The 21,787-nt window shown below is 62.3% G+C and overlaps 1 protein-coding gene across 2 annotated transcripts in view; it reads left to right on the top strand.

The window, feature by feature from the left end:
* Nucleotides 1-21,476, top strand: part of Ccdc85c (coiled-coil domain containing 85C) — a 68,667-nt gene extending 47,191 nt beyond the window's left edge. The window contains exons 2-7 of one of the 2 annotated variants that reach the window (XM_047541373.1): nt 1,445-1,518; nt 7,619-7,654; nt 13,088-13,195; nt 16,705-16,800; nt 17,528-17,626; nt 18,276-21,476. In XM_047541373.1, the coding sequence (XP_047397329.1) occupies nt 1,445-1,518; nt 7,619-7,654; nt 13,088-13,195; nt 16,705-16,800; nt 17,528-17,626; nt 18,276-18,365 (503 nt within the window). In that variant the 3' untranslated portion in view covers nt 18,366-21,476. The remainder of the gene's footprint in view (nt 1-1,444; nt 1,519-7,618; nt 7,655-13,087; nt 13,196-16,704; nt 16,801-17,527; nt 17,627-18,275) is intronic. The other variant, XM_047541374.1, reaches the window with a different exon arrangement.
* Nucleotides 21,477-21,787: the final 311 nt, after the last annotated feature.

Genomic DNA, 21,787 nt, shown 5'->3' with positions numbered 1-21,787 from the left:
AGGCCTGGGAGCCCTGGCTGTGCCCACCTCCCTCCCCCTCCCCCTGGGCCCCAGCCTTTTGCCATCCTGCCTGTGCGTGGGGGAGCGTGGGACTGCTCCCCAGCATTGACTGACCAGTAGGTGAACTGGGCTGTTCTACAGTGGTGGCCAGCAGGCTGGCCAGGGTCCCTGTCAGGCCACACAGGCAAGGCTGAGTGGAGAGGCTGTGTCTGGGGCTGTGTGTGGGTGGGAGAGGCTGGAGCCCACCTGGGCTCCTCACCGAGCCACCCTGTGCTGGGTACTGTTTCATCCCCTAGGACGGTGGGTGGGCCCCTCCTCACTAGGAGGCTGTGCATTCCTGAGTGGCGAGTGTTGGACGCGGAGGAGGAAGGCTGGCCTAGTTTGTCAGGCCTAGTCACAAGTGGGCAGGGCTGGGCCTCGGGTGCCTGACCCCGTTCCTCTGCTGGGCCCTGTGGACCTGGGCTGAGTGGGCAGGACCTTGTGGGGCCATGGCCACACTGCAGCACACAAGGTGCCCAGGCCTTCCGGGGAGCAGTCCTCGGGATGTCCACCCTCACCAGTGACCAGTGGGCTCCACACCAGACCCTTTTTAGAGCTGGTGGGCTCTGGGGACAGGGGTGAGCACTCACGTTACACATGCAGACCCCAGGGCTCTGGGGTCTGTGGGCCCGTGCTGGGGCTGGGCGGATACTTCACATTCCTACGGCATTCCAAGCCCCCTCTGCCCTCCCAGGAGTGCAGGAGCCCACGGGGTCTGTTTTCCAACCCCAAGTCCCCTGAGGTAGGATTCGACAGCTGCCTGCGGTCTGTCTGGTGCCTTTGAGGTCAGGGGTTGGTGGTGCGAACCGGGAAAGGCCCTGCATCCTGCTGGGGGTGGGACAGGTCAGCTGTCCCCCTGACTACCTGGCCCTGCTTGTCCTTCACCCTCCCCACCAAGGCAGGCTCCCTTATCCCGCCTGTGCCACCTAGGCTGACTGAGCCACCTCCCATTCTGGTGGAGAAAGGGGACCGGCTGTGGGGTGGCCCAGGGTGAGGGTGGCAGAGTGGTGGTTGAAACAGTCCCTGCTTTTCTGATGTGACCGCCAGCGGGTCAGCCGGGGAGGCTGGGTCCGCGGTCGGCACAGGATGGCTGCTCGGCCTCTCCTGGCCTTGTTTGGAAACTGGGTGCATGACTGGGGAGCAGCCCCCAAGGGTCTCGTGGGCCGTCCAGCTCCTGGCCGCCCTAGTGGTAGGAGCTGTGTAGGAGAGGTGGTGCTTCCCTGAGTCGCCCCAGGACAGGTGGGCAAGGGAACCCCCATCACAGGGGCCAAGCACACCCTGAACTGGTACCAGGGTGCAGGTCAGGGAAGTCAGGCGGAGGCCCAGGGGATGAGTCTGCTGGTGGGTCCAGGGGATGAGCCTGCTGGTGGGTGACGTGCCGTCTGCTTTCTCTCTGTCCTCACAGATGCTTCGTCCGCCTACATCAGGCAGCTGGAAACCAAGGTGAACCTGCTGGAGGGTGACAAGCTCCTGCCACAGGTAGGTGGCCTGTGGGGGGTGGCCACCACAGGGCCCACCTATCCCACCTTTCTCGGGCTCCTTAAGCTGCCCACAACCTTCCCCACTGCTGCCCGAGTCGCCTCCTAGAAAGGCCCCTCGGGCACCTGGCTGTAACCCAGGCCCACTTCCAGGGTTGCCCCTCCCACCGTGGTCTGGACTGCAGCCACAGATGGGGGACACACAATGGGTGGAGCACGGGCCACTCTGCCCCTCTGTCAGACAGGCTCATGGAAATGGAGGCGCAGGCAGACCTACAGGGAGCCTTCCTCCTGCCTCGCCACGCCCGCTCCTCTCTGGGTTGGGGTCCACCCTTCTTTCTCCCCAGGGTCTGGCTCCACACCCATAGACAGCGAGGCAGAGCAGGCGGGGTGGGGACATGGGCCGGAATCTTGGTCAGGGCAGGCTGCAGGGAGCAGGTGTGGCGTCTGGCGACCTTGCAGATCCTCTTGTGAACTTGGAGGGCGCCGGTGTCCTCCCTGCATCCGGCTGGTGATGGGAAGCTGTGGTGCACCCCGGGGTGCCTGGGCCCTGCCTCCTAGCCCTCCAGCCTCCTTCCTGCTTGTACTCCCCCCCGGCTTAACCTCAGCCTTCTGGTCCTGCCACACCTGCTGGCCCGTGAGTGGCCAGCCCCGATGCCCAGTGCTTCTTTGGGAACTGACCCTGAGGATAGCTCAGATTCTTGGTGCCGTTGCCAGGTGACCCACTGGGCAGACTGACTCCAGGAGCCCACGGCATCCTTCATGCCTGCTGGTGGCTGCAGGGAGGCCCACAGCCCTGGACAGGGAGCATGACTCCCCCCCGTCACCCGGGGACCTCCCTCTGGGGGCTCGTGCACAGTCTCTGCACGGGTGGTGCTTCTCTTCCTCACTCTCAGCCCCACAGGCACCACACACAGGCCCGCGGTCACAGCAGGAGCTAAATTGCAAGACTGGGTCTCGTGTGAGGTCCGTCGAAGGTGCCGTAGGGCAGAAGGCTTTGGCCAACAGGACGTGCTGGCCCCTTGGGGCGGCGGCAGTGGTGGGGTCCTGTTCTCACCTGGTGTGGGGCTGGGGCTCCTAGACCCAACCTTGCCGGGGGCCTGACCCGAGGCTGAGGAGGGTGTGTGGGGTGGGCCGCAGGGGCTGCAGGCAGCAGTGACGCCAGGGGTGTGGGTGGAAGGGGACCTGGGGAACCTTGGGTGCTGGCTTCTGGGGCATGAGCCACTGCTCTGCAGTGCGGAGACCACAGTGTGTTTGGTGGCCTGAGCTGGGGCCCTTGGGTGACCCTACAAGTCTGCCTGGATTTGCTGTTCTTGGTTCCTGTGGGGAAGCAGCTTAGGCTCAAGCTCCACATTCGGGACGCCGCGTGTGCTGTCCTTCCTCAGGAAGTGTGCTCCACGCCGTCCCCATGTTGCTGGGCTCAGGGACCTGAGATTATCTGGTGCAGAAATGTTTGGTTTCTGTGTTATAACCTCACCCTGTACCCAGGTGCAGCTGACGCCCAGCCGCTCTGGTGGCTGCAGGAGCTTGTGTTGCGGGGGGACAGCCAGGTCCTTACCCAGTTTCTTCCTCAGGATTCTGCTGGGCAGGGGTCTCACCCAGGGCTTCCCAGTAAGTGGATCACACCCAGTGTCCAGAGAAGGGGTCAGCTACATGGCGCTGAGGCCTCAAGCCCGACTTGCCTTCCTGCCCTTGTTCCTGTGCTGCTGTGAGGGGTGACTTTGAACTTCACCATAGCAGAGGCCCTGGGAGCTGTGGTGTCGGCAGGGCAGAGCATCCAGGGTCATGGGCGAGGCTCTGGGGTGACCACCTGTAGCTGCCTGAGCTTGGCCGTGAGGTGTGGGGGTGCCGCTGGTGTGGGGGAGGGCCTGCCGCTCTGAGCCATGCAGGAGGGAGAGAGACGGAGTGGCAGAGAGAGAGAAGGGTGCCTGACCTGCGTGGGGCTTCTGGGTGACCACCCATACCTCCCTTGACTGCCTTTGGATTCCTGGGGTGACTCAGTAGCACTAGCGCATGAGGATCCTCAAGCCACTTCCCGTCCCCAAGCCTCCACTTGCCCATCTGTAATTGACAGTGTGATGGCTCTGGGGAGGTGACAAGACAGTGACCTGCCCTCATGTGCACACAGTTCAGGCTCACCGTGTCCCAGCCAGCAGGGCTCACGGGGTGGAGGGGCGGCTGGAGGACAGCAGGCTGGGGAGAGCCTGGGGCAGGGCCCTGCCCACTGGGAGAGCGGTGGCCTCATTCTGTGAGAGCTGGGCTGGCGGGCCTTCCTCCTGGCCTCCTGGACCTCCTCGCTCTCCTGGGCCCCTGCCTCAGGTGGCCTCCCACCTGCAGCCCTCCCTGACCTCCTCTGGTGGCCGTGTCCTTACTCTGAGCTCAGCTGGTCCCTGGGCCTTCCTGTCTGCCTCTGTGGACAGTATTGCGACCCTCCCTATGCATCCTGACCCCCAGCCCTGCTGGGTGCCCCAGGACGGGTGCAGGGTCTCTGTAGTCACATCTGTCTCCAACACTCATCTGGGCCAGACCGGACCGAGCACCCTGGGGAGCCCGTGGCTGCCTCTCACCCAGTCCTGACCCTCAGCAGAGGCTGGTTCTTGCTCAGAACAAGGAAGGTCTTAGCCCAGGGAGGGCTGCCCGAGGTCCCTGAGGTACTGGCGGTGGAGGGGATCACGAGATGGCCAGATGACCATGCCTGGGAATCTTGAACAAAGAGGTCGTGGCCGTGAGAGGGCACCGTCCTCAGTCCCGTGGGCTCTGGCATGTGAGATGGGATGATTCTGGCGTTCAGCTCTCGTCAGTGAAATCAGATTGTGCAGAAACCCCATCGCTGAGCAGAGCAGGGAGCCTGCCCGCTGGTGGAAGGAAGAGCAGGAATAGTGTTTGAACCGCGGTCAGGTGATGTGGCCTTGGGGCAGAGCCTCCCGATGCCGTCCCCACTGCCCCACCCCTCCCCCATGGCCTCTACTTAACTCCAAAATAGCTTTAATTAAAAATGTGCTGGAGTGTTCACAGGCTAAATTACTGTATCGCAGTTCGTATTTTCTTCTCATGTCGGCTTTAAAATTCCATCAACACAGCTGCTTCCTCTGTGATGATTCATCTTGAGGCTCCACACACGTTATTATTTCTCCTGTGGATTCTCTGTGCCCAGCCGGCCTAGGGTGGGGGCAGCTATAATTGACGCTGGGGCCTCCGGTTAATCCCCCTGCTGGCTGGTAAATGAAGCCTTAATGTGCATCAAGAAGCCAGTTTTACAAAAGAGCCCAGGGCCCTTGTGGCGCTGTCACGGCAGGCCAGAGAACTGGCTGGGGACCAGGAAGGGTCCCCAGCCCGTCTTTCCTCCTGGTCCCTGTGCCCACCTCTCCCTGCTGCTGCTAGGTGCTGCAGGACTGCTGAAAGTGGATGAGGGTTGGCACCAGGTCCGGGCGGGGCGACCAGGCTGGGGTGGAGAGCTCCTGGTGGGAAGCCGTGACTCGTGTGGGCTGGCACGACCAGTTCCACCCACTGGGGCTCTTAAACAACCAGAGCTTACAGTTCTGGAGGCTGGGCAGGGTTTCTCCCCGGTGTCCACGTGCCTTTCCTCTTTGAGTCTTTGTCCTTCTTTCTCTTTCTCAGGAGGACACCAGTCACATTGGATCAGGACCCCCTGAATGGCCTCACTAACTTGGTTCCCTCTGTAAGATCCCCTTCCAGGAGGCTGGTGTCCTGGGGTTAGGACTTCAGCATATACATTTGGGGGCACACAGTCATTCGGTGTGGGGTGTTGACTTGTTGAAGGGCGCGGGCTGGGCACTGGAGGAATCTGAACTGCTGCAGCCAGTGCTCACCTGCGGTGGCCTCAGGAAGCTCCTTTGTCTCCTGGCGGCTCAGTTTCCCAGCACAGGTATGGCGGTGCCACGCAGTGCAGCCTCTGAGGCTCCTGGGGGGCATCCTGCATGGGGCTTGCCCTGGCTGCCTTTTCCTGTCCCAAGGGCCTACGATTTTTTCTTCTTCCTTTTCTGTGGTACTCGGGGGTGAGTTCCAGGGCCTCATACATGCGAGGCAAATGCTCTACACTGAGCTACATCCCTAGCTCATTTTATATTTTGAGACAGGCTCTTGTTAAGGTGACTTGTGATCTTCCTGCCTTAGCCCTGCAAGCAGCTGGAGTTGCAGTGCCCCGTGTAGGGTGGGCCCGTGATTTTGCAAGGACCCGATTGCTCCCTTGGCCAGTGGCTTGGGCCTGGCCCATCCCAGAATGAGCCACTGTGCTTTCTTTGCCCTTCGTTTGAGTTCTTCTTCTTTTTTTTTTTTTTTTTTTTTTTTCCGGTACTGGCGCTTGAACTCAAGGGCACTCCACCACTGAGCCGCACCCCCAGCCCTATTTTGTGTTTATTTAGAGACAGGGTCTCACTGAGTTGCTTAGCGCCTTGCTTTTTCTGAGATCAGCTTTGAACTCAAGATCCTCCTGCCTCAGCCTCCAGAGCCGCTGGGATTATAGATGTGCCCCAACACACCCAGATTTATCAGTTTATTTTTTTAAAATAATGTTATTGTGTTTTTGAATCTTTATGTAATTTATTTATTTACTTTACGTGGTGCTGAGGATCGAACCCCGCGCCTCACACCTGCTAGCCAAGTGCTCCACCGTGGAGCCACGTCCCAGCCCATTTCGTCAGAGTTTGAATAGGCTATAGGACAGGGAATAATCTGCTGCCCTCTGAACCTGTTGCTGACACCTGCTATCCCTGTGTCCCTGCGGACAGCGGTCCTGATCCTGGGTTCCTCGTATTCCTGCGGTGGCAGTGTGCTGGTGACATCTCCCGCGATGTGCTGCCTTGTTAACCTGCGTGGAGTGCCCTGTTTTGTCATTGGTGTCTGGGGCTGGCCGGCTCGTCCGTGTTCTCTCTGTCCGCCCAGTGTGGTCTCTGGGGCTCTGGAGGACTTTAAATTTTTCTTAGCAGAGACCTTAGAGTCTGGCCTGTCCCTGCCAGGAACCAGCTCTTCCCAGGCTCTGGCAGATGGTCAGTCCAGCAAATGGGCAGGATGATGCCTGGAAGGTCGCCTTCTGCCCCAGTGGAGGAGGCTTAGGGGATGCCCACCACAGCCAGAGGGCAGCAGTTGGCCAGGGCATCTCACCCATCAGATGGGTGGTGGTCAGCAACTGGCTGGAACTCTGTACCTCAGTTTTCTCATCTGCAAAATGGCCACCGATGGCACCTGCTGCCTGTGTCATTCAGGGGGCTAAAGAGTAACTGGGACGTCACCGGGACCTGGGGCTGGCTGGCAGTGAGGGCTGTGGTGACCATCATGCTTTACCTGGGTGTTGTGAACTGTCCAGCGACCCTGGCGGCCCCTGCTTAACCCAGAGTCGGGCAAGCAAGCAGAGGCACGGGGCGCTGGCCAGCTCCTCTGATGTGCGCGGCCGGGCGGGATGTGGGTTTGGCAGGCCTGACCTCCTCGCAGGTTCCCCGGCCCCTCCCTTTCCCACCCCACCCGAGCAGGTGATGAGCCTGTGCGAGGAACCGGGATGGGCACTCTGTGGAGTGGGACCTGGCCTGGTGCCACCCCATCTGTCACAGACCTGTGGCCCTCGGTGGGCCACACACTGTTTGAAATAGCATCTGGGGTATGAGGTCAGGCGAGAAATGGGGACCCAGCCCTGGCTCTGCAGAGAGGGCAGCAAAGAAAGCAAACACAGGGGGTGTTGTGGGTAGCTCTCAGCAGGTCCCTTGCACCCTGAGGACGGAGGGGAGGCCAGATGGGGGTTTGTCCCCTACTGGCTGGGATCTTGGGGTGGCTCTAGGCATCTCCCAGGAGGGCTACTTACCCTGGAAGGGTATCCAGGTACTTGAGCTTTGGAGCCACATTGTGGGTGGGTGCCCCTAGGGGCCCAGGGCCCAGCAAGTAGCAGGTAATGGAGAATCTGGAGTTCCTGGAAACAGAGAGCTCTTGTGAGTGGTGTGGGGATCCCATCCCTGGCCCTTAGTGTGGAAGAACCACTGTGGTCCAGCTGAGGTCTCATGGCTTTGGGCTAACAGGTGTCCAAGGAAGGGGATGGGCAGAGGTGTTGGTCATGGTTCGTGTTTTCTGGATGACCCTGTTCTCTTTCCTTCTAGCTGCCCCGCCCCTACGGCCGCCCCAGGAGGCTCCAGGTAGAGACGGGTGGAGGGGAGTTTGCTGTGGAGTTGGGGGCAGGGGCTGGGCTGTGTGCTGTGTCTGCTGTGTCCCTCTGCTGTGGCACCCTCTGTCCTCTCCTGGGAGCTGACCCCCTCCCTGCCCCCAGGGTACATTTGTCCCTCCCTCTGGGAGCTGGCCTTAATCCCCAGACTGGCAAAACAATGGCCAGACTGTAGTGACTGCCTTGGGGGCCTCTTCAGCTGACCTTGCCCCTGGGCAGGACTGGGGCCACTGCCCACTCTGCAGGGCTGGCGAGCGCTGGTCAGGGCGGCAGAGTGAGTGGTGTAGACCAGGCTTGGGTCCTCCCGGCTCCCAGGGAGTGGTAGCGGCAGCCCAGTCTTTGGGTGGGTCTCGGGCTTCCGTGCTAGGGGTCTGTGTAGATTGGCAGCTCTGAGGGCCTGGGTGAGGGGCTGTGCAGGAGGCTCTCTGGGCCGCTTCTGACCCCAGCTGGGGCAGGGCAGGGCCAGCTCAGCTCCCCCGTGCCCAGCTCTGAGCCCCGGGAGGTGGGCCTCTGGGCACTGACAGGCTCCTGCCAGCCCTCAGGCCTCCAGTGGCCCCATCTTTGCCTCCTTCTCCAGTCCTGAGAGTGCCCACCCCAGAGTACCTGCCTATCCGACGACGCTCCCAGGGTCGTCCACCACCCCAGCCCTACCTTCAGCACCGCAGGCCCGTGGGCCAGGTGATGGCTGTGGGGACTGTCCTGGGCCCCGCAGGAAGTCCAGCAGCCTCCCTGGCTTAGACTCACTAGATGCCAGTACTTACCGCCCCAGTTGTGACAGCCACATGCCCCCCAGGGGCACCATCTTCCCTGGTTGAGAACCACTGACCCACAGTAACACGGCCGGGCGCCAGGCCCTGGGCTTGGGGCTGCCCAACTATGGCAGTGAGAAGCCAAGGTCCTTGTGAAGTGTGAGGTTCCCCCTGCCAGCAGCTCATGACCAGGATGACTGACATGTGGGCACAGTCCCCAGACCCTCCCTCACTCAGCCAAAGTGGGACCAGCATGGGCAGTTCCCACCCCAGAGTGCCCTAGAGAGTCAGCTGAGGCCATTACTCTGTGGAGACCACCCTCTGCTCAGCTCCTTACCCATAATTCTCCTGCAAGCTCCCCCTTTGGGGACTCCAGCTGCCTGGATTCCAGCAGCTTTGGTCTGGATCAGGTCCATGGAGCACAGGCCTCTGGTGGCCCTGGTTGCCCTTGGAGCTTCGAGGGTGGCTGGTGGGAGCACAGTCTCCCAGAGTCCTGGGCAGCCAGGCCCCTGGTCCAGGAGGACACAGCCAGTTCTGTGGTGAGCCATTTCTCAACTTGTCCTGGGCAGCCCAGCCCCCTGGTCCAGGAGGACACAGCCAGTTCTGTGGTGAGCCATTTCCCAGCTTGTCCTGGGCAGAGCAACATTTTTAGGCTGCTGAGGCCCAGGTGTGTATTTGGTACCCAGATCGCTAATGATGCCTCACCGGCCAACCCTGGGAACTCCCACAGTGACCTCCTCTCCGTGTCCAGAGACTAGGGCCAGGTGGGAGGCTGGTGGACCTGGGGGGCGGGTGTGCACTTGGCTCTGGTCTCACCCCTTGATCTTTTCTGCAGCAGGCCCTGGGAGGTGGCCCGTGGTCAAGAGTTTGATTGGCAGGAAGTGGGGACTGAGTGTCTTCTAGCCTCCCGACTGCAGCCCCAGTCCGAGAACCCCAGGGTGTGCACATGGGCCAGTGCCTGCCACCATGGCCTCTGATCCTCCCCTGCTACACCTTGAGAGGGATGCCGTAGGCGAGAAGGGGCCTAGGCAGGAGGGAGGCTGACAGGGAGAGCCTGGAGACAGGCCTGCGGGACCCACGTGGCCTCTCCCCAAGCCTGCAGCGTTCTCCGAGCCGACAGTGTCACTGGTGTGACCTGTTTGGGGCTGGAGAGGGTGTGGCTGTGGTGCTGTCTCCTGTCTGTGGTTCTGGACCCTGGTCCTATCTGGCTCCCCTGCCGAGTCCTGTGCAGTGCACCTATTGGGTGCCTGGGAGGCCACTAAGGAAGGAGCAAGTCCTGCAGGTGCCCCAGGCCCAAGAGAGGCCCACTTTCCCCCCACCAGGGCCTGTGGGCTGAGACCAAGTGCACAGTCACTTGGGTGGCTCCACTGATGGTGTCCAGCCCTCGTCCCTTACCCAAGACAGCCTGGGGCCCTGGACCTGCTGGGCATTGCCAAGAAGGGACTGGGCACTGACTCAGTGTCTGCCCTCTGCTCCAGCTCCCCAGCCTTGGCTGTGCCCGTCAGGTGCAGCGTCACACCTGGTGCCCAGTGGGCGCTGCTGCAGAGGGTGTGCTTGGGGGGCTGGAAGCCGTCTGGAGTAGGAAGGGGGACAAGAGGAGCTCTCCCTGAGCAGAGCCCAGGAGGGCACCTGGCCACACCTGCTGGCCATCCGCTCCTAGCGAGGGCGGTTCAGAGCTCTCCGTCTCCCCACCTTCTGCTTGGCCCCCTCTGACCGTGCTCACCAGGGCTTGTCCCAGGGTTGCCCAGCGAACTGTGAGGCCCTGCCGGCAGAAGCGCCCGGGAAGGTGAAGGTGACGGATTGCCTACTCCAGGCCCAGACTCAGGGTAGCCAGAGGTCCCACGGCAAGTCCAGGCCAGGCTCTGAGTGGGTGGGCAGTGCAGTGAAGGCCCTGGACAGAGGCCAAGCTGGTGACTCTGGGTCCTCAGTGGACTGGAGGCCCTGTAGCCTCCTGGCCTCTTGCCGTGGTTGGGCACTTCCATGCCACTCCTCAGAAGCCCTCACAGCGGGCCACAGGACCCGATGGCCCTGCGTATTGGGGTCTGGGTGGCAGGGGTCCTGCTGAGCGTTTGCAGGGCTGGGAGCAGCAGTCGTGAGCCTTGGGAAGTCAGGTTCCGGCCCCAGCCCGTGAGAGCTCCCTCCTGGGCAGGAGTCCTCGCAGGCTCTGAGCACGGGCCTGCTCTTCTGGGGAGAGGCGGTGCTCCTCTCTGAGGCCACACACTCCCCGATGGCAGACCAGGAAGGCCATCCACCTGCCACTACCCTCCAGGGTGGAAATCCAGGGATCTCGCTCTGCCGAGGCGTCAGCACTGCAGATAGCAGAATTTTAATTTGGATGTAAGTGCCCTGATGGTCACTCATTTGATGGGTCATTAGTCGCATTGCCCCTTAATGAGAGCTGGTCCCTTCTCCCTGCCTGCCTTTGCGCTTGCGCTTGCTAATAAAGTTCTGTGGACATGCAAATATTTACAGAAGCTTATCAGGCAGGGGTGGGAATTGCTCGCTGCTAATTAACCCCCCTCGGTGCACACACCTCCTCCCTAGGAGATGATCTGTGGATGGAGGGGGCCCAGCAGCCCAGTGTGCTCTGTGTGTTAGTAACAGCACGAGGCTGCCTGGGATCCCCTTTGGTCCTGGCTAGAGAAGTGTTGGGGAGGGAGGCCCGCGCCCAGCGCACGCTAGCCAGTGTGTGGGGGGACTGGGCAGGCTAGACTGGCGGGAAAGGCGTGGCTCCCATCTGAGTTTGCTCCTCCTGGTTTTGTAGCCAAGCAGACTTCACTGTGCTTGTGTAGGGTGGGCCGGGCACCCTGCGGGGGCCGCCTCCTGTCTTCCTCCAGCCTTGGAAGAGCAGCAACAGGGTGAGGGCCTGGCACAGCCTGCGCTGTACAGCTGTTCCAGGGAAGTCATGTAGCTCGCTTCTGGGAGGGACCCTTCTGTAACCGTCCTGGCCAGGAAGATGACCTGGCTCGGAGCTTTGCCACTGAGTGGAGCTGGGGAAGGTCCGCGGGGAGGCTCAGGAGGCTGGGGTGGGGTTGCCCATGGCGGGGTGCAAGTGCTGGGCCCAGGCTGGGGGTCCCTCCTTCTCTTCTCGGTTCCGGTGGTTGTGGGGCTCCAGCTGATCTGAGTCAAGTACAGGCTTTGGAGGACCCTCTTTGCTGGGTCAGGGAGGATTAACGTTCGGGGACCTTTGATGTCTCTGGGTGACTAGGCAGGGCCAGCGTCCTGCACAGCAGTGGCATGGAGTGATTTGGGTAGTACCCAAGCCTCGAGGGGATCCCTATGCAGGTGATGCTCACTGGGGTCCTCTGAAGCCCACCATACTTGGGGGCCACCTCAGAGGGTAGGTCTCCACGTCTCACCCCTCTGCACCTCTGAGACCTTGGATCACACCCAGGTCCTCCCTGAGGTAAAGGGAGGAGGTGATGGGAACAGTGTCCAGCCTGGTGCCTGCCTGCCTGCCTGGCCTTTGAGGAAACAGATCAGCGGACCCCTGGACACCCCTTGCTTCAGGCTGGCGGGGACAGGTGCCTGGCAGTTCCTCTGGCAGCCTCCTGGACACCCTTGTTACCTAGTGTCGCTCTATCCCCAGCACCTGCAGGACCCTGCCAAGACCTGAGACCGGAAGTGGGGTTGGGTGGGAGGTCTGACCCTGGGTCCCACGGGGTGGGAGAACAGAATCCAGGGAATTGGCAGGGCGGGGCCTGTGAGAGATGGGGCGGGCCCATGGGTTGGCAGGAGGCCAGCAGAGAGCGCAGGGTTGGGGGTCCCTCCTAGCTGGGTGGGGGCCGGTGAGGAGTGGAGAGACTCCCAGACGGGCTGTCACTTGGCTTGCCCCAGCGCCCCACCTGGCCAGCCTCTCGTCCTCGCTGGCCGCTGTACAGACTTTCTGCCCAGGCTTTCTCCCAGTGCCTTTGAAGTAGGAGAGTGTTGGGGTCAGAAACGCTGCCCCAGGCTCTAGTGACCAGAAGGAAAGGTGTCCTTTGCAGGGCTGGTGCAGGAGGGAGGGCAGCAGACTCCCACGGACTGGTGTCCCCAGGACCCACGGACCCTCTCGGCTCCTGGTTCCCGCCCCTTCCCTCACCCTGCCCTTCAGACTTGGCCTTTGGGCTTGGGACCCCAGGCCCACCCGCCCACCTTCCTCCCGCCCCTCGTGCCCGGGCAGTTGTCAGGAGCCCGGCTCACACAGGTCCTTGTGGGTCCCGCTGGGCGTCGCCCAGGGCCCGCCTTGGCAGCTCCGGCTGGTGGAGGCAGCCCGAGCACTGGCGCGGCTCGTCTGGCGGGGGCCGCGGAGCCTAGGGAGGCGAGGCCTGGCCACGGGTGGCCCACAGGCTGGAGAGGCCATCCCCCAGGCCCTGGTGAGGGACCCTGGCCAGGGCAGGAACCCCAGTGCAGCACGTTGCAGTAGAGGAACAGGGTCCAGGTGGGAGGGCCGGTCATTCATCTTCTCAACCCCTGGGGCGTGAGCAAGGCTGGTGGACCAAGCAGCGGACCAGATGGAGGCCCTTTGGCAGTGGCTGTGCGGGCAGCTGCAGTGGGGGCCTCGGGAGGCGTGGGAGCAGGCCCCTGCTGTTGGAGAGCCTGCGCCTGGGGGAGCTGCCCGGCCGGGAGCTGCGCCGGCCCTCGGTGGCGGCCACCTAACCCTCTCCCTCCCTCCGCAGCCGGCGGGCCCTGGAGAGCTGCGCAGGCTGCGGAAGGGCTTTTCACCTTACCACTCCGAGTCCCAGCTGGCGTCCCTGCCGCCCTCCTACCAGGACTCCGTGCAGAACGTAAGTGTCCACCCAAAGAACCTGGGCGCTCCCGGTCTGTCTCCAGTCTCCTTCCGAGTTCCAAGGGTGGCCTGCCCAGGGCACACGGTCAGTCCCCTGGTGCTCACTTTAGCCAGGCTCTGTCCGGGTGGTCAGTGAGCGCCGAGGGCAACAGCCAGCAAGTCGGGCCCTTCCTTGCGCCCACCCTCCCAGCAAAGGGCCCGATACCCCACCCTCGCAGCCCCAGGGCCCCGTGCGGAGGCTGGAGGAAACATGCGGTGACGCCGCTGGACATGCCGGCCACTGTCTGGAGGCCACTGAGCTAGCTGGCAGCTGAGCCGCCGTCCCTCACTGCAGCCCTTTAGCCTGGGTCACTGGAGCACAGTGGGAGAGGCTGTCTGGTTGGCCTGCAGCACAGGCTGGGGTCACTGCCCAGGCTTGGACCTGAGGCGGTGGAGGGGCCTGGGTGGCGGCTCTGTGCCGGGTGACCCTCCAGGGTCTTCAGGCCCATGCTGGGCTCTGCCCTGCCCTGGGGGGAAGCGGGTGACGGCTGGGAGTTAGGTTGTGGGAAATGGCTACCAGTCTGGGCGCCCGTTGGGTGCCTGTGGATTGAGTGCCCATCACCCATGTGTCACTATGGAGACAGGGCGTGTGGTCCTGGGAGCCAGCTCTGCACTCTGAGGTCAGGCCAGCTCACTTTCCGCTCTGCTCCACGGGGGCGGTGCCTGTGCCTGCCTTGCTGGGGGCTTGAGTAGGCAGCCCTGTGGGCCCGGCACACTCACGTGGGGCCTGCAGCTCTGCAGCGTGGCACGGAGGCTCCCGGGCCTCGTGTGCCGAGCGGCCGCACCCTGGCCTCTCCCCTCTGCTGTGGCCTTCCTCAGCCTTGCTGGCTCCTGGGGCTCCGGGGGAGGGCTCCTGCGACGGCCCCTCCTGTCCCAGGAATGCAGCTGTGGACTCGGCAGGCCCTGCCCCACCCCACGCAGCCGTGCAGGGTTCACCCAGGAGCCCTGTGGCCCTGAGGCTCCAGTCCCTTCCTGACCCAGGGCCCTGGGGAGCAGGGGTGCCCGGTTGCTTCCTCAGTCCCTCATCCCCTCTGCCCTTCCTTCTGGTCGGACAGGCAGCAGTAGCAGGTGGCGGGTGGCGCGCAGTGGTCTACGAACGTCAGGTCCCGGCTGGCTCCTGTGAGGTGCCGGCCTTCGGGTGCGCTCCCTGACCCAGGGCTCTCCAGCCAGCATGCCCAGGCCTCCTGGGCTGAGATTGCCTGGGAGGTTGGAGGGTGGTGGGGAGGGTGGGTGGCTCTGGCTCCTGAGGTGTCCTGAGGTCTTGGGGGCCTTCGTGCCTCACCTCACTGCCCAACTGGAGAGCAGGAAGCGAGGCCTTGGGGTCGGTGGGTTGCAGGGCCTGTGGCTAGCACGTGCTGGGGCCTGTGGCCTGGAGGTCAAGGGCCCTGCTCCACGGGGCTGGGGCAGAGTGGTGAGTCCAGAGGAAGCAGTGAAATGGGCTGTCCTGTGGGAGGCTGGTCACGGAGGCTGCTGAGACCAGTGTGGAGGACCGAGGTTAGGTCTCACAGACCAGACCACAGGGAGTGTCCACAGGGCTCTGGGCCTGGCCGCAGCCTGGAGAGCCGCAGTTTGGCGCTCCGACCCTCCCTGTATGAGGGGTGCCAGGTCTCTGCCTGGAAGGCCAGCTCTTCCACACCTGGGCGGGTCTCCCTTGAGCCCACCTGTGAATCCTGGGCACTCTGAGGGTCCTGCAGCAGAACAGGTGACTGAAGGTGGCACCCCTGACTGCCCGCTGGCACTCGGCGTGAGCCCAGGGGGAGGTGGTTTGTATTTTTTGGCCTCCTGACAGGGTTGAGGCTTCGACAGGCCCCTTGGGGAAACGGTCTCCACACCATTTTTGGTGGGGACCGCGTAACGGGCCTTGTGTCAGAACGTATAATTCAGTATTTTTGGTAAACTCATCACCAGGTGACGTCACCCCAAGAAACCTGCCGCTCCCCTCTCCTCTTGGCCTGGTAACCGCCCGCTCTGTCCCCTCTGCACCTGCCTGTTCCGACCCTTCTCGTACGGGAAGGGAGCGTGCATGGTCGGGCCCTGTCCGTGCGTTGGCTGCCGTGAACTGAGTGGCCTGCACCTTCGTCCCTCGGGTGTCCATTGCTCTTCCCTGTTTGGCACCAGCTCTGGTGCCCGCAGCCCCAGTGCCCGCAGCCCCGTCCCAGGCCCAGTCCCTTGTTTGCAGCTGTGTGGCCCTGCAGCCTCACTCTTGCCTGCGAGACCGGCTCGTGGAACCGTAGCACCTGCCCGAGGCCCACCTGGGCTGACCCGCCAGTGCAGGTGCTCAGCTGGGGGGAGGCCTCTGGCTCTTCCGGCTATGGCGGGTGTCATTTTCAGGATCCTGGGCAAGGCCTCCCTGACTCCTACTGTCCCCAGGGTAGGGTGGGCAGGATGGGCTGGATCACAGCGGCCCCCAGCCCTGGGGTGCCCCTTGGAGCAGGCAGTTCAGAGGCCAGTGCAGATGGGGACATAGGCTGGAGATGCCAGGGCCAGCTGGCACAAAGTCTTCTCCTGGGACAGGGAGGGGTATGGGCTCTCCAGGGAAAGGTGCCAGGCCACTGTGCCTGTATGTGTGTGGCTGGCACCCCCTGCTGGCCTGTGGGGGGAGTGCGGCCATCTGTTCTAGTTCCAGCCTGCCTCCTGTGCCCTCCCGGGAAGGACCACCCCAGGCTCCACATAGTTTCTCCCTATGTCAGGACTTGTCTGGGGACCAGAGACTGGCTCGCCTGGGCTGGGGTTAGAGGCGCAGCCCTTGAGCATTCCCCAGGGCTCTGCAGGCTTCCTGGGCGAAGGACCCTTTCTGATAGCCAGGTAAGGAAACAGACTCCGAGCTGGCTGGGCCTGGCCTCAAGTCACAGCCAAAGGAACCTTGTCCTGGCCTGGATTTCTCAGCCCATTAGCCTGCTAGTGTCTCTTGGTGTTTTCTTCCTGGCCCCAGCCAGACCCTACTGCAGCCAGAGAAGTCCTGTGCCAGGTCCCGGTGGCCACCTGGAGGGGCTGGAAGAACTCGGCTTCCCAGAGGTGGTCCCCACCTTGCCCGGACTCATCCCCTGACCAGCTCACTCTGTGCCATATGGAATCTGGCACCTGGTGGCCGAGCCGTCCCACAGATGTCTGAGACGGCCTGGCTGAGAGCCGGCAGGGGCTGTGGATCAGGCAGTGATTCAGCCCCTTGGCCTGCCGTGCCATCTGGGTCTCTTGCCCTCCTTGTTACCTGCGCTTCCTCTGCAGTGGTAAATCGTGGGTCCTACCCACACGTCCCCTGCCTCTACCCTACAAGGCACCATGCTATCTGCAGAGGACTTGGCATGGTGGGGTGAGAGGGGCTGCCTCTCCAGGCCTCACCCTCTCCTCCACCCACCTCCCCTGCCCCGTCTGCATCTGCCTGGCTTTGGCCCCAACAATCAGGGACCTCGTGGCTTATGCTGTCACTGAGAGCCAGTGGGGAGCTGAGGTGTGTGATTCTTCCTGCAGGGCCCTGCCTGCCCTGTGCCCGAGCTGCCCTCGCCCCCCTCCACTGGCTACAGCTCTGCAGGACAGAAGCCCGAGGCAGTCGTGCATGCCATGAAGGTAAGCGCCCCACTGCCCGAGCCCCTAGGTCTGGGGCACCGGGGGGCTTGGAGCCTGCATGTCTGTGTGTGCGGGTCACCGGAGCAGCGGATCTGGGGGGTTTCACCTCTGTGCGGGTGGCGAGGGGCCATGGACTCAGAGGCTGGGAGTGGTCACTAGTGTCACCTGTCTGCCCTCCCTGAGCTACGGCAGCTGGGGAAGCAGAGGCCTGGGGAGGGGAGGACAGGCATTCCCCTGTGGCCTGAGATTGGGGCAGGAGTGGCTTGGGACTGAAGCCCAGGTTTCCTGGGCTAACCTCGGGCCTCCAGGGCAGGTGTCCCTCATTGTCTCCTGGGGGCTCCCACACCTGAGCATGATGCCTGCCCCCATGCCCGTCCTTCCCGTGTGTGCCACGGATGCCCATGGTCTGTGGGCACGGACACGCTCTTTCTTTGCACGGGCAGTGCCTCGTGTGGGGTGTGGATATCCTGAGTCCTTGTGTTGTTCCCCGCGTGAGTCCACCCAGCCGACCTTGTCCGGGGCGACCTGTCCCTGTGAGCTGGGGTGCTGCTTCCCTTGCATGGGGTCTGTGGTGTCACAGGGTGAGGAGACACCACACCCCTCCCCAGCCGCTTGGGGACCTCAGCTTCCCTGCTGTAGCCGGGGAAGCGGAGGCTCGGGGGTCAGGTGGCTTGCCCGAGGCCTGCTGCTGGCCTCTGCCCCTCACCCTGGGACTTGTCTCCTTCAGGTCCTGGAAGTGCATGAGAAGCTGGACCGGCAGCTCCAGGACAGCTGCGAGGAGGACCTGAGCGAGAAGGAGAAGGCCATCGTCCGAGAGATGTGCAACGTGAGGCGCTCCCCGGGCCGGGGCGGGTGCGCTTGCTCGGCTGCTGGTGACCTGGGCAGCTCCCAGATGTCGGAGCGCTGGGCTCCCTCCGCTCCCCCTTCCAGAGCATCCCTGACTGCTGGCTAGGTCTCTCCCTCCCCAGGAGTGCCAGGCCTGGGGCTCTGAGTCCCCCCAACTCGGTCTGGTTCATCCCAGTGTCCAGCCCTTGTTCATCCCAGTGTCCAGCCTGGGCTGTCACCCAGGGCCTCCCAGCTCCCTCGTGTCCCTGGGAGCTGCTGGCCTTTCCCTTAGTTCTCAAAGCTGGAGGTGCAGACCTGCGAGCCTGGGCTGCTGCCGGGCCAGGCTGCCCTGGTCTGCCGGGGAGGGCCTCGTCCGTGGCCCCCTCACCCCCAGCTGTCCCACTGGACCTTGCGGAGCCAGCAGGGAAGGGCGTCCTAGGTTTGTGGGCCCTACAGAATAGCCACCAGGCCGAAACTGCCCCCGGCAGACCTTAGTGAGGGTGGGCAGGGACGGGCCTGCGCCTCAGGCCTCCCGCAGCCCCAGGGCTCGGAGGACGCTGGTGATTTTGCAGTGATAAGGCGGGAGGGAGGCGCGTGCAGGCCAGTGGTGGCCCGCGGGCCCTCCACCCACACTCTGCCCCTCCCCGCAGGTGGTCTGGAGGAAGCTGGGGGACGCTGCCAGCTCCAAGCCCTCCATCCGGCAGCACCTCTCTGGTAACCAGTTCAAGGGTCCTTTGTAGGGCCACTTCATGGACGTGGACTGGCCCTTCCAGGGTCCCAGGCCCCAGGCATGGGCAGGACTCCCGCAAGCCACTGTCTTTCTCTGGTGAGTTGTACATAGGACACGGGCCGCCCTGGCTGCGTGCTGTGACACTGCCGGCCAGGCCGCCATCTCCCGCCTCACACACCAGCAAACCGGGAAGACGCGACGCCTCGACCGCTCCCTGCGGCAGATCGGCACCTGCACGGCCTGAGTGACCTGGCTCCCTCTCTGGGCCCCAGGCTCCATCTGCGAGAGGCTGAAGGCCACTTCTGGGATACCAGGCCCAGGGACTGTTCGGGCTTCCATGTCCTGCCCTCAGTGTGGGGGCAGCTATCAAGCCTTCCATCCCCCTGGTGCCCCTGCACTGGACAGAGGCCACCAGCACCTGAATCCTGACAGGTGGCACCTCTTCTTGCCCCTGCCATGGCCGGGACCCCAGCTCACCAAGCACTGGGTCCTCTGTGTCGTGGATGAGAAACTCACCGTGTCTGTGGCTGCTGGAGCTGCCCTGGGCCTCCCAGGCCCTCCTCTGACCTTGGCCCTGGGCGCTCGGAGTCCCTGCTGCCGGGGGTTGGAGCCACCACCCTCACGCCAGTTGCTGCTTGTTTTTAGTGTTCGCCTCCCTGACCCCCCGTCTCCCAACATGTTCTCTGTAGTCTCCCTACCCCAGCCAGGGTTAGCCCTCTCTTTTTGGGTCCCTCCTGCCCAGTATCCCTTTCCGTGGTTCACAGGAACATGGGAAGGTCCTGGAGGGTTTCTGGGCTGAGCTGCATCTCTCTCTGGATGGGTCTAGAACAGGGCCATGGCTGGGTCTCTGATCAGCTGTGGGGTGGCCACCTCCAAGGCTGGCTGTACCTAGGTCACTGTGGACACAGCCGCAGGGGCTGCCCGTGATGAGCCTTCTGTTCTCCTTGGGAAGGAAGGAACCTGACTTGGTTCTGGCTTTAATTTACTGTGTGACTTTCCTGAAGTCACACAGCTCTCTCTGGGCCCCTGCTGGTAAAATGGGACCTCCAAGGTTCCTTTTAGTCTTGCTCACTGAGATCACTCGGCTCCGGAGGGTTTCAGTCCTCACTTGGCTCAGGAGCCCCTGGGGTGGACCTGCTGAAGAGGCCGCTGGCGGGTGGCTAGTGGAGCCAAGGCCAAGCTCAGTTTTGCTGGCTTGCTGTCTCACGGCAGGTCACCTCCTCTCTCCAGGCCTCAGTGTTCTAAGCTATAAAATGGATGCCACCTTCCCTACGGCAAGAGTCCTTCCATGTAAATGATCTGAATGAACCAGAAGTGTGATAGATAATATTATCTCTATGAGAGGAAAATGAGGCCCAGGAGGGGAGATCCTCAAACCTCTGAGGGCCAGGCCACTTGACGTCCACACGTGCCACTGACCTGGCCCCAACCCCTACTCACTTTGGGTCAGTTCCTCGAGCCATCAGCCATCTCCTCTTCTGATGGCACTCAGCGCTCACGCGGCCAGCACGTGAAGAGCCCAGAGGGGCTGTCTGCGTATCAGGCCCAAGCCAAGGGTGGCAACCAGGACGGGGAGCAGACGGCTTCCCCGTCACTCTCCCCAGCAGGGACCCTCTACCCTGAGTGGTTCCGGTTGCCATCTGCACCCTTGGGTCCCATACACTCAGGGTGAAGGCCCACAGCCCTCAGCATGCCCAGGAAGGGCCAACCAGGTGCTTTTGGAGGATGCGCATGCTGCCCTTGCTGTGGGTGTGACCAGAAAGCTCGAGAAGGAGCTGCTGTCTGGTCAGGTGGGTGGGCTCCCTGTCATTTGGGGTCTGCTCCCCATCTGCTGGTCATGGTACTGGTGACTCTTGCCTAAGTGGGAAGCTGGGCTGGTGACACACAGGTTCCTTCTGGGTCTTGGAGCCCAAGGGACCACAGAGCAGCTCTGAGGGAGTACGGGTCCGCGCTGGGTAGGAGCCAAGTCTGGGAGCCCACGTGTCGTGTTTGGATCAGGGTGGCTTGGCCACCACTGAAGTAAGCAATAAGGGCCCCCAGTATCTGCTGATCCACCCAGGGAAGAACAGACTGGAAGCCACCTGTCCCCTCTGAGGGAAGTGCCCTATCCCTGGTGCTGCAGAGCAACCAGGGGTCCGAGAAGCATCTCTGGGGGCACCCTCCTGCCTGCCCCAGAGGCAGCGCACTGGTGGCCCGAGCCCACGCAGCAGTGGGCTGGCTTTCTGGGACGGGACCGTATCTGGCAGTCATGTCTTCAACATGATAGCTGATAAAAGCCAGCAGCAACGGAGCCCAGGTGCAGTTGGCAATTCGAGCCATGAGTGAGCTGGGGAGGGCCCAAGAGGGGCCTCTCACAGTGGGAAGCCTGGGGGCCACAGCTCAGGGTGACACCAGGTGGCCCTCCCTTCTGGAGCCTTAGCTCTGAAAGTCCCTGGGCAGAGCCGAGGGGATGGCCTTTCATAGAGGCCCCTTTCCGTTTCACATGCTGATTCTCAACCTTGAAGCCCAAGGAGACTCACACTGGCTTCAGTTCCCACTGTGACAGGTCACCCTCCTGGCCCCAGCCAAGGTGGCCTCGCCTATGCTGGAGTCAGAATCTGCTGAGCACATTTTTTTAGGGTGGCACATTTTTATCCAAAAGTTATTAGCTACACACCAGTGTTTAAAGAGAAAAAAGTGACCTTTCATTTTTTTTTTCTTGAAACTTGAGGGGAAATAAACATACTACTGATTTTTTTTTTTTTTTTTTTTAAAGAAACAAACTAAATGCATGGCTGCAGAGTGGTAGAGGTGTCTATTTTTCATACTGTGGGGAAAGTACTCATGCTGCTTTTTGGAAACGGGCTGGGACGTCTGGTTCCGGTCCTGGGCTGGCAGCTATGCTATTTTCTGTAGAAGGTGACCACGGTGGACCTGCAGCCACCCCCACAGAGCCAGAGCCTGTGGATTCCCGCCTGTTTCTACCTTCTATTGAACCACTTTGATTTGTGGAGAGAAATAGAACTTTTTTGATAGTGTGGTAAAAACATTGATTTGAACTATTTTAGTAAAAGGAGTAAAAAACAAGATTGTGACCGTGTATACTTTGAGCTAGATAAATAAAGGCCTCTTTGCAAGCCTCCTGGTTGGTGTTCCCTGCTCATCTCCGTCGAGGACTGAGGGGTGGCCTGGAGCCATGGCCCAGGGAGCACCTCAGATGGGTTCAAGGAGCACTCTGCTCTTCCCCCACACGTCCAGCCCCTCAGGTGGATGGTGGAGGCCACTGATTGCCACCCTCAGGTCAGGAATGGAAAGGACTTCCAATCCCAACCTCGTTTCAGGAGCTGTGTTCTATGCATGGATGCTGGAGTTTAACCAGGGTGGCTGAACCGCTCGCAGGGCAATAATGCCTTAGTCCCCCCCCCACACACACCAGGGAGAGGGTGGGGTCAG

Source organism: Sciurus carolinensis, chromosome 2, assembly GCF_902686445.1.
Source record: "Sciurus carolinensis chromosome 2, mSciCar1.2, whole genome shotgun sequence".
Taxonomy (NCBI): domain Eukaryota; kingdom Metazoa; phylum Chordata; class Mammalia; order Rodentia; family Sciuridae; genus Sciurus; species Sciurus carolinensis.
The sequence above is the reverse complement of the archived record's forward strand: the minus strand, read 5'-3'. Positions and strand labels throughout refer to the sequence as shown.